Source organism: Rhagoletis pomonella, unplaced genomic scaffold (genome assembly GCF_013731165.1).
Source record: "Rhagoletis pomonella isolate Grant_MI unplaced genomic scaffold, Rhpom_1.0 Rhpom_scaffold_00003, whole genome shotgun sequence".
NCBI lineage: Eukaryota > Metazoa > Arthropoda > Insecta > Diptera > Tephritidae > Rhagoletis > Rhagoletis pomonella.
The window spans coordinates 87145831-87157756 of NW_023458557.1; the positions used below are offsets into that span (position 1 = coordinate 87145831).

General features: G+C 38.1%; 2 protein-coding genes across 2 annotated transcripts; one reads left to right on the forward strand and one right to left on the reverse strand.

Annotated features, from left to right (window-relative positions):
• Positions 1 to 2202: 2202 nt before the first annotated feature.
• LOC118736674 (B9 domain-containing protein 2) lies at positions 2203 to 2702 on the reverse strand. Its single transcript, XM_036466714.1, has 2 exons — positions 2615 to 2702; positions 2203 to 2558 (listed from the first exon to the last, which is right to left on the reverse strand). The coding sequence occupies exons 1-2, from the start codon at positions 2700 to 2702 to the stop codon at positions 2203 to 2205; spliced, it is 444 nt and encodes a 147-aa protein (XP_036322607.1).
• A 4022-nt stretch (positions 2703 to 6724) lies between these two features.
• LOC118736401 (testis-specific serine/threonine-protein kinase 4) lies at positions 6725 to 10560 on the forward strand. The gene is made up of 4 exons (XM_036466495.1): positions 6725 to 7239; positions 9856 to 10005; positions 10076 to 10236; positions 10304 to 10560. The coding sequence occupies exons 1-4, from the start codon at positions 6725 to 6727 to the stop codon at positions 10558 to 10560; spliced, it is 1083 nt and encodes a 360-aa protein (XP_036322388.1).
• Positions 10561 to 11926: the final 1366 nt, after the last annotated feature.

An 11926-nucleotide genomic window follows, 5' to 3' on the forward strand; every position in this document is an offset into this window, starting at 1 on the left:
TTCTTTCTCCAAATGCGTAAATGTACATACATATGCATACATTCAGCGCATGCGAAGCCTCGCGCATACGTGGCCAGCTAGTTTTTATTATAAAGATCATAACCGTTACAGCCCCTAAACATTTATAACTAGACTAGTTTGTCCTCAACCGCTTTGCTGAGTGTATGAAATTTTTGCGTGTAACGTTGGATGTAATTTATTTAAATAAAACTCAACTTACGTAAACTTAGGAGATTCTCTAACTTTTTTTTTCAAATTAAACCTCTTGCACATGATATACGCATATTTTTATTACCTAACTCCCTTAAATCAAATTGAACTTGGCTTTTTAGACAGGTGGCAACCCTCCAACTTGTGGTTTGGAAATAAGTTTAGAAATGAGGCTTTTTCAAAACCATTTATATCAACTTATCAAATAATTCGAATATGTCTTTTTAAACAGGTGCAACATTCTTCAAATACCTCAATAATATTCTAAATGCATATTTTAACAGATAACTTGCACATTATTTAATTGAATTTGAAATTTCAAACAGATGGCAGGAAATATTTTCAAACTACAACCTTCTTTCCTCTGACACCCATATTGTGATGCATATTTGAACTACCTAATTTCCTTAATTCAACTTGAATTTGATTTTTAAATAGGTAGCAATTCAATAAACGTAAAACCCTTTCAAAATTTCAATTGATAGCCATATTGTAATAGTTTACTTAACTTTACTTTGAATTGAGTTTAATATCTTAACAGGTGGCAACCCACATCAAACTCTTAAAAATATATTAAATGTTAAAAAAACGTCTTAACACTCTTCCGTTTTAATATTTAATATAACTTAATTTTTTTATTTTTATTTTATTAAATTCCACTTTTCAAACAGGTGGCAACCCTCTTCAAAACTACAAGAGCCTTAACCTCTTCCAACGGACACCCACATTGTCATAATATATTTTAATTAACTAATTCCCTTAATTCAAGTTCAATTTGATTTTTCTGATTCATATTGTATGAAAGGTGCCACGCCCCCTTCCCCAATAAGGCTAATTTTTCACCAAGTTCTAGTACTATACCACAAATACTTCCACATCTCTGCAGTTTAAAAAATTCAGTTTGTATGGGAGGTGCCACGCCCCCTAGTCCAATCGAGATTAGAGCTGTCGTATATTTTAAGTATGGCTAAATAGCACGAGCGTGCATAATTTTAAGATTTTCAGTAGAGTAGTTAAAGCGTGGGAGCATAACAAACAAAGTGCAAAAAAATTTGCATGATTTGGCACTCCAAAATATTTTTGAAGTTTTCATTTTGTTGCATACACTTAGGCCGCCAAATAAAAGTTATTAAATAATCAGCCTAATTGCAACTGCCGTGTCAAGTCGTATCGAAAATGGCACGGCATTGCCTAACATTTCGACTCGACTAGTGTTTTAGAACGGAAAAACTTGGCAGCACTCGACAGTAGGCAATGCCCATGCTGTCCAGTCGTAAAATTTAGTCTAATTTACGACTTACGCACCGAGGCTGAATATTTTAGTCATCGACTGGCATTCGTTGGATTCAGTTTGACTGTAGTCTGAGTTCTGTTCTCCGCACTTGGGACGACAACAGGTTTGCCACCACCGCAAACTGAAAAAGTACAAACAATCGCGAAAGGCTTGTTTCCAACACTATCGTCTGTAAAAAGGGATAATAAAAAATATTTAATTGCAAGCTGTGTGGGCTTGTGCAAATCACTTAATAAGCTGTCTTGCTTCGCAGTCCATTGGCTTTGCCATTCTCAATATCTCTGAACTAAAGCTTAGTATAAGATTATGGTTATCTGAATATACTACGCCTATGGGCGGTGCCACGCCTCCTGGCAAACACTCAACCCTTTTCAGTTTACTATAAACGCCTACTTCGGTAATGTGTTCACACAAAATATCAAAGTTATCTGACTTACGGTTTCGAAGTTATGTACAGCTAGTTAAAAATGTCAGTCCTATGGGAGGCGCCACGCCCATTTTTTATACCCTATGTTATGCACAATTTACTATCTAGTTCCCAGTTAAAACCCCATGAAAATCCTTTCAGCAGTTTCGGAGATTAGTGAGATCAAACAGACAAACAGGTAAACAGACCTTTGCAATGCATAGACACGACTTTTCTACGATTTTATTATAGCAGAGATATTATAGTTCTCTCTACACCCCTAACCTACAACTCACCTCTCCACTCCTGTATAGATTAAATCCGGTTTGCTAAGACCAACACCACCACCACCAAATTTCTCACGTACACTATCGTACCAAGTGACAGGTGCTACTTTCCAAGTGAGCAACTCTAAGCGATGTGCGCCTGGGCGACTTGGTATATGCACGAATCCGTAGCCTACTGGCCAACTATTATGCAATACATTTACCGCATGTACTTCCACGTGCAATTTAGGCCAACCTTGCACTGAGGCAGTGGCCAAATGAATATCCAAGGGATGTGCAAAATCTGATGATTGTTCTAGGCGATGTGAACAGACGAGTGAGTGACCGGCAACTTCGCCTTGTATGAGTTTCCAAGCGCTGCCTGAAAAAGTTTTTGCTTAGAATTTGCGAAATCTATTAACAACAAAATGCATTTACCACTTTGTAAGCTCCACTTGCAATAGATGTGTGGCTCGGCAAAGTCAACGGCTTTTAAAATTTGGCCGATGATATGCACTTCCGCCATCAAAAGAGTTTCTCTGCATCAAATTGCATTCGTTTTCACATAGCACTTAAAAATTTACATATGCCACATTTTTTTTAATTATCGCAATTTGAATTAAAAATGAAGTATTTTGTTTCTTTGCAACTTTTCCAGTTCAAAAGGTCCTTTATTATTAATTTTTAAATGATTTTAGTTCAAAAATCGTTTTTTTTTGTTCAAACAGTGTGTTGTCTAATTTGAGTTTCTTCCTTTTCGGCTATTTTTGATTTGTTTGTCGTTACTAATCGTCTTGGTTACTACTAAAGGTTGCCAAACATTTGAAATTCTTAAGAACTACCCTTAGTTATTATTAAATAATTGTATGTTCACCCTGTGTGGGGTGTTCTGTTATATGTACATATGTATGTAAATGCTTTGGACATAAAAGAAAGCATACTTCAGGGGGTGAGTTCAGACTGGTATGCAGGGCCTGCGAAAATCAAAAGTGCATAAAAAAGAGCAACGACAGTTTCTTGATTTAAAATTTCTTTAGGCTTGAAAAATCTTCAAGGATTTTAAAATAATTGAACAGCTAAACTCAGATTTCATGGTGATAACGTAACTTTTGCAAATTAGCTAGCCTGAACCAATCCCGAAACTCAGGAAATGCTTCCGGAAATATCGAAACCACATAAAGCTCCTGAAAATCGTAAACCTTGTATGCAATAGAAGCCCCGAATAAGTTTCGGAAATCCCGAAATATTCTGAAAAAATGAAATAGTCTCGGAAATTCCGAAAATTTGGAAACCCCTAAAATGCTGCCCCCTGTACACAATAGTAATTCCGAATCAGGCCCAAAAATCTGGAATCAGTCCCGAAATAATCTGGAAGTTCCAAAAATCCCGGAAAAACCCTCAAAAAATGCTAGGCGCCCACGAAAAATTTCAAAAATACCCAATAAAAATTCAAGGAAAATTCCGAATTCTACGCGAAAAATACCAAAATGTCCTCCAAAAAGTTTTAAACGGTGTAGAAAAAAATCCCGTAAAGTCTCGAAAGCCAATCTCGGAAACTGTGAAAAATACACAAACTTAAAGCTTAAACAGACGGCAGCATCCGACTTAATCCGGATCAACTGCAGTTAATTCCCGAGTTGATCCGGATCAACGCTGCCGTCTGTTTATGCTTTTATTCTCAAAGCTAGAGATTACTGCGGTGAGTTCAAGGAGGTAAATGTACACTAGATATGGAAGAAACATAAACAAAATAAATATTTGGCACTTACATACACTCTTTTCTAGTTCTTGGCCGACCTTTTCCGTCAAGTTTTGGTGTGCGTCTTTAAGAAAGAGTTGTACACTGCCTCCAAACGGAAAATAGATTTTATGAGAAATTTTGGCAAGGCAGAAATACAATTGCCGAGATGTAAATAATTTTCCACACTTTGGCAAAAAAAAAGTCTTAACCCTGAACGACCGATGGGTCAAAAGAGGTCACTTTTTAATTTGTGGTTTTATTCAAACAGTTTGAAAGCAGGTATTTTCTAAATTTTTTATTTCAATGTCAATTAGTTTCAAAAGCAATTTATACAATGCACATAGGGGTATATGAGCAATATAGGCGACCAAAATTTTCTTATGAGTATTTCAACTCGAAATGTGTAGACATTACGCGTTTTGACATTTAGAATTGTAAATGTTTAAAATCAAGTAAATAGGAGGGGGAAACGTTTAATAATTCTACCAAAACCAAGAAAATGAAGTTGCTTATATTTGACATCGTTAGACTATATGTAGTCCGTTTGTAGGAACACGCATACCTACGCATTCGTCTCGGCGAGAAAAAGGTTTATATCTAGGTGACAACATTAAATAGATCATAAAACAGTTTCTATAACTAGAGTTAACAGCTAGACGCACCGCTAGTGGGTTTTACTTCGATGAGCTTGACTATGAAATTCTTACCACGTATTATGTGCTTTTTCGGCGACCCATGTCGGAAACCCTCTGGAGTATTACATTGGTCTCAACGTCCTAATGCATGCTATCTGGAACCGTCACCCAAACTAAGTAAATCCTAGAAATTTTTTCCGATCACTGTTGGTAAGTGTATTCAATAGACTGCTATACCATTTAATGGTAGTATTTACCAGAAGACGAATAGATAGACCTTAGGAAAAAAGTATACCAAAATGATCAGAACGATGAACTGAGTCGATTTAGCCTTGTCTGTCCATTTGGAAAATTTGGCACCCTGGTGTATTTTTAATGATGTAAATTTAAGTAACCGTTGTAATAAAAAAAGGTATTTGAGATCTTATTGTACTAATTTTACAACTAGTACAAAACATAGCTCAAAGACAACTGATTGTTCGGATATGAATTTTTACGTTAAAACTTCTCCACTTAAGCAGTCACCCTCATAAAATAGCCCTTTTTTGCACTTATCATCAATGGAGAGCTTACAGTAAAAAGATGACTAAGATTGGGTCACTATAACCCATATCTCTAATACAACTGATTGTTCAGATATGTGGTTTTACTTTAAAACACCAGACAGACAGAGGTTCTATAATGTTGAGTTCCTTGAAGCAGAATGCCGGTTTAATTCCAGCACTGTGGCCGGATTCACGCATTATCGTGTCTTCAGTGATGGCTCCATAACTGACTCTGGGTCGGGATGTGGGGTCTTTTTCGAAGTTAATGGGAATAAGCTTCACTTGTATCTTGGGGAGTGTATCACAGGCTTTCAGGCTGAGGTATTTGCATCCCTCAAAGCCATGACCTACGTGGTGAAAAATAGGTAGAGGGGAGGAGTTTACATATCTCAAGTGACAGCCAGGCTGCACTTAAGGCATTGGCCAGCCCTCTATCTAAGTACTTTCTAACTAATTCGGCAATGCAAGTCTCAACTTATGTTATTATTTTATGTTGGTAAACATAACCAGCTTGCTTTACTTAGGGTACCAGGTCACTCGGGAGTCGGTAATGAGACATGCAACCATTTGGCCAGAACTGGCTCAAGCCAGGCATTCTCATCACTTTAAAACTCGAAGTGATAAAAATAAAAATGATGCCATCAACACAAATAAACTATTTTACCAATACGTCACATGCAAATTCATGAGTGAGCCAAACATGTGAGGAGGGAGGTTTTGCTAAAGAGAATGTAAATAACGCTATCGCTCGGAGTGCTGTTAAAAAATATAACTCCTCAGAGCGAGAGAGCACTTTGATCGCTTTACGAGCTCTGTTTTTTTAAACTTGCAAGTGTGTAATTACATTGTTTTAATAAAGAAAACACGATAAAATATTTAATTTTTTTGCCACTTCGAATTTAGTTTTGGAACTTACCCGCGATGCAAATTTACACCGTTATGTCTAGTCTTCAAATTTTTTGATGAGCTTTGGGAATATGTTAGAAATGTAGCAGCTGGGGATCCACCGAAACTGCTCCATAAGGTATATCTTTCATACCACAGTTTGTACAGATAAATATAAGTTTATTCTTATGTTCGTGGAATGTATGAACCTTTCGGAATAGCGGGAAATAGTGCTGTCTTTACTCGTTCCCTTTGCATCTCTGCTGATATTTTATCTATTTCGGAAATTTAACGAAACAAACACATTTTGAAAAAAAGAAAATACAGGAAATATCTTTTTACACGTCACTAATATATCAAAAAATATTTATTTTATTTGGTTTTCCTAACACATTCTACCAAAAAAAGTTTCTTAAAAATAGTAAAAATAATGTACTCATATTTCTTATAATTTAACGAACTAATATACAAAATTTACCCCATATAAGTAACTATTAAAAAAAAGAAGTACGAATCGGAAACCACCAACCGCCAACCCCAAAATAATTGCACTAATATTCTGCACAATTCACCAAATTAAACAAAAGATTCGTAAACCGAATTGAAAAATAGTCGCCTAACTTCGATAGTTTACCACATTTCTCGTATACGTTGTCCATGCAAAAGTCGCAGAAAAACGCTAAAGCAATCGTTTCTGGGAAGATAAACGGGCGGAGCAGTGGACACGTGATTCCGTTCGGGTATGCAAACACCAACGGCAGCAAATTGTACGCAAAGTTCGGCAAGTAAAATCGTAGCCAAGGCGAAACTTGATGCGTTCTGTAAAAATAAAAGCAATAACGGTACTCTATGTGAGCATAGTGTATACGTCAAGGACCTAATACTACGTCAAAATGGCGGTGCATCTAAGGATGATGAAGAAACACAGGCGGATGTTTCTTTGCGACGTGCTCCTTCCTCAGTAACCCAGGCCAATGAGGGAAACATTTTTACTGGCCCCAGCGGCCAGCGACCAAAAACCATACTTGAAGATCATGGCATTGTGCTGGGTAAAGTAATTGGTACGGGGAATTATGCAAAGGTGAAAGTTGGTTTTTCCGAGGAGTACGGCAAGCGCGTAGCTGTAAAAATTATTTCGAAAGTGAAAGCGCCTGCTGAGTATACGCAAAAATTTCTGCCACGCGAAATCGAAGCTGTCAAGGGTCTGCAACATGAAAACTTGATAACGTTTTATCAAAGCATCGAGACAAGTCATAGGTATGTGAGAGTAAATGAGAGAAATGATTGCAATTTAATGCCGAAGTCAAAGAAGACTTGACGTCCAGTATTTATTATACTAAAATTTGGAAGGTTTTGGGTGAACTCGTCGCAATCGTGGTTTCGCTGCGCAACTCCTTGCGTGTTGTATTCGACTAAGCGGAAGATCGCCTTATCTCGGCTGACGGTTCGAAAACGCAAACGGTTGAAGAACGCCTTACTTCAGTATTTGGTTGAAGAACGCCCCCTATCTCAGCAAATTATTCAAGAACGTCCTATCTCTGCTGCCGATATATATAATTTATATTGACATAGGGCGTTTTCGAAACAAATTCTAAGATAGAACCGAGGATATACTCCCTCATCCAACGAACGAGTCTAATAAAAAAGAGGTGTATTTCGGAGAGTTTCTCTTTCAAGTCTTTTTTCGGATTAAAACTTGTTACTCAAAACCCCTCTCTCCTAAATTCTCCAGTCGATTCGATCCTTTGGTTGTCAGTTCTAATTTGTTCAAATCCTGTTTTGCTATCGAGCTCTCATCCAGCGAATAAAAATTATGCTTTAAAAAGCCTTTACCATATCCGTCCCTGTCTTCCAAATGTTTGAAAAATCTGTGCTCATTAGAGAGATATACCCAATTCAAGAATTGAGACGCTGCCCTTGAGAAGTATACTTCTACGGAAAAAGGTGAAATGATGTACTGTACGATCTTAGACATTTCATGCGTATGGAAGATGAAGTTCCGGGGAAAATATCCCACAGCCTAGGGAATGACCGAGTTTACTAGATCTTGGCCCTTTGCAAATGAGAGAGGCAAATAATGAAGTTGAGCCTTAGCAGACGAAATCGATCGTTTCTAAGTTACACCGCCTTACAATGCCTTTATCTAGGCTCACTTAAGTTTGACTCAGTTTTGGTCCAACTTTCACTCAAATTACTTTCATTGAGTATTTAGATTAGTCAGCATCAAAATATAAGATCACGGAAAAGGCTTTTAAAGCTATCTATCGTTTTTATATTGAGGTGCAGTATTATTTTTATTTGGCACTACTACCGTTTGTCAGTTTGCGTCGAGACAAAGAGACGAACAAATTTCGACAATTACCTCTCTTTTGACCCAGCAGTCGTTGTACTTTTGTTCGCTTAACTATGTCCATGTCGTTAAAAAGTCGTCGGAAAGTTCATCATTCCATCTTCTTCGGAACCCGTTGCCTATGCAAATAGTGCCATATACATACATATCTTGCGTAAAATAGTTCTCTCTAAAGCACCCAAAAGACTTCTCATTTTTGTTCGTCATCGTCCGCGTTTCTGCGCCATATAAAAGGATAACCCATTTGTAGAGCTTGATGTGTGTTAGTCGCGAATTGCTTTTCGATTGAATACCGAGATCGAAGTAGCATCTGTTTGAAATTGGCGTAGTTCTGGCTTAATCGGCTAGTCTATCCAACGTTGTCGGTAAGCTCAACTGAGACTAGGCCCAGAACAAATGCACCTTCGATGAGGTCGCACCAAGGGAAAGAGGTTTTAAGAGGCTAGTAAAGAAGTGGTTGGTGCAGATATCGGGTCCGGATAGGTAGGATTTTATCCTGCTCCAGTGTACATTGTATAGTTGCAGCAGAGTTGCGCAGATCTCTCATGGAAGCTGAAGATTTTTGTTTGCGGTGACAGCGCTCACAGACCGAGAGTATGTAAAGTTGGATATTGTCGCTCAGTGAATGTAGATTATAACACCCCTGCTCAATGTTTGATCCAGTGATTGTGCGATGTAAGCCAGCATTTCATCCGTAAGTTCATAGAGAGACCTTCTGTCATAACTAGGAGATGGCTCTGCTTACAGAGAGTGTCTGTTCGGTTGTTCCTTGCGGAAGCAGCTAAACAAGTATCACTTGCAGAACATAAATTTATTATCCTTGTCGCAGAGCATTGTGACCTTGCTATGAAGATGGTGTTCAGGTGACAACAGAAGGCACCCTATATGTGTCCTATTAGCGGCCGCTGATCAAATTAATTTAATTTAAAATGGGCCGGCCAATTACCTTGTATGTGTGCATGTGCGTAGCCAGGTAGGGGCAGGGCGGTGCTCGAGCAACCCCCCCCTAACTTTCAAATTTTCCTTACATATATACAAAATAGTACCATGAAATGCCAGCTTAATAGGATCGAGAGCCAAGAAACAGAAGGACAAACAGAGATCATCAATGCCAAGCCAGATGACAATGTCGAGCAATTGTTAGCGTTTGAGAACCGTAAAACTCCTTTAAGTTTTCTTCCACCGTTGAATTTGACTCAATTTTTTTTACTGATTAGTGAGGAAATTCACTGAGTCCCTACAAATATAGGCAGCATGGTTCTGAGTACGTCCCTTCTGCCCAGCATGAGGATACCCTTCGACGTTCCTCCTTCCATTCCGGCCATATGAGCTTCATCCTGCTGTAAGTGGTGACACTTTCCCATATTTCGCTTGCTAGTTTAAGATATAGATCTCTTAGAATCAGCTTCCAGTTTGCGAGCGGCATGCCTTAACTCTTCCAGGACTGTGAAAGTGGTACGGATGTGCCCTCTCTCTTTTTCATACCATAATTTCTTTCCACTAACAACTCTCGCATCTTCCAGGGTGTACTTAATCATGCAACTGGCAGAGAATGGCACACTACTAGACTATGTGCGAGAGAAGAAACATCTGGAAGAGCCACATGGTCGCAAGCTCTTTCAGCAATTAATAAGTGCCGTAGAATATATTCACTCCAAGAACGTAGTACATCGGTAGGCCTTTAATGAAACTCTAAAAAAAAAAAAAAACGCAAGCGACTGCCTGCTTTCTTCTTAATTGCAGTGATATAAAATGCGAAAATCTACTGTTGGATGAAAATTACACGCTTAAGTTAATCGATTTTGGATTTGCACGCAAGGACACGCGCACCAGTGACGAGGAAGTGATACTCTCGAAAACATTTTGTGGCAGCTATGCATATGCCAGCCCAGAAATACTCAAAGGTAACTTAACGCTCTTCATCTGCCTTTGTACATAATTTTGTGAATGAAGCTTTCTCTCCACCCGCAGGTATTGCCTATGATCCATTCATGTCTGACATCTGGGCATGTGGTGTTGTATGTTATGCCATGATTTTCGGTCGCCTACCCTACGATGGTTCCAATGTTCATGTATTACTCAAACGCATAAACGCTGCGCTAGTATTTCCAAAAAGTCCTTCGGTTAGCAGTGAATGTAAACTGCTGATTGGTCGTATATTGGCGCCGCTTAAAGTACGCTATACTATACCGCAGATTAAATGCGACACTTGGTTTAATAAAACCTAGTGGTGGATAAGAGTGCACTGGATGGGCTTAAAACAAAATAATTATTATTTCTCTAATTCTTTTAAAACTTTACGCAAAAAATTGTAGTTTAGTACAAAATTTAGTGTAAACTTTAAAAGGAAAAATATTTGAAAGCCAAAATAAAAAAAATGGAAAGAATGACGTGAATGATTTGGGGTCAGTGGAGATACATAAGTGTCGAGATTTGCACATATTTTGGGAGCAAAACGAGCTCTCATGAATTTGCAGATATATGTAAACCTCTGTGTATGGCTATGGCACAGCATACGGCGATTCAGCTGCATAAATAGGTTAGGTTAAAAATGAAACATTAATTTCATTTTATTTTATTCAGTTTGTTGGGATCAGTACACGATTTTTTCATAACCAAATCGAGAATACTTCAGATTAATTTCTCAGCTCCATTGCGTGACTAGTTTTGAACTAACGTGAAATGATCCCGAACTAGGCCCAACATTATCCTGAAATAGTCCTAAACTTGTTCGTAAATAGTCGGAAATTGTGCTGAAAGTGTCCACAAATAAAACCGAAATAATCCGGAACATATCTTGAAACGATCTCGAAATGGTCCCTTATTAGTACCAAAATTATACCGAAATAACCACAAAATGTTCCTAAACTAGTACCCAAATGACGCTGAACTAATTCCGAAAGTATCTTGGTATAGTCTTAGTTCTAAAAGTAGTCCTTAGCTTGTCGCTGAATTTTCCAGAACTAGGCCCAAAACGGTTCTCAAATAGCATTGAACTAGTCCCAAAATGGTCCTGAACAGGCTTCGAAACGGTCCCAAAATGATCGCGAACTAGTACCGAAATCGTTCTAAACTAGACGTGCACTAAGTCTGAAATGGTCCTGAACTAGTTCAGAAATATCCATTTGTACACAGAAGAAGCAATTACAGAAGCAGTTACAAATTTTCTGCCAGGTTAACGCAAATTTTACCCATACCGAGGGCAAAGGTGTTTACACATCAGAAATGTTCCTCTTTTTGAGGTGAATCTTTTAACTGTTTACCACTTATTTTTTTTGGAAAAGTTGAAAAATCGAGAACATCTCTCCGGCAGAGAGACAAATGCAATATTAATTGAGCTCAATAAGTGAGTAGCAATTAAGTGATTTGATGGATTCGGTGAATGGACAGGACTACAGGGATTTGGATGGCGATGATTTTGTGAACAACCCAGATTACAGAGTACCTGCTCTATCTCTGGAATATAATGAAATTATAGATGGATGTTTAAATGGACGGGCATGTTGAGAAACCCTACTCCTACTCCAACCATCAAGTAAACTCTGCGAAACCTGATAATTACCGTATTCTTACCTTAGCTATGTCGGCTAATCC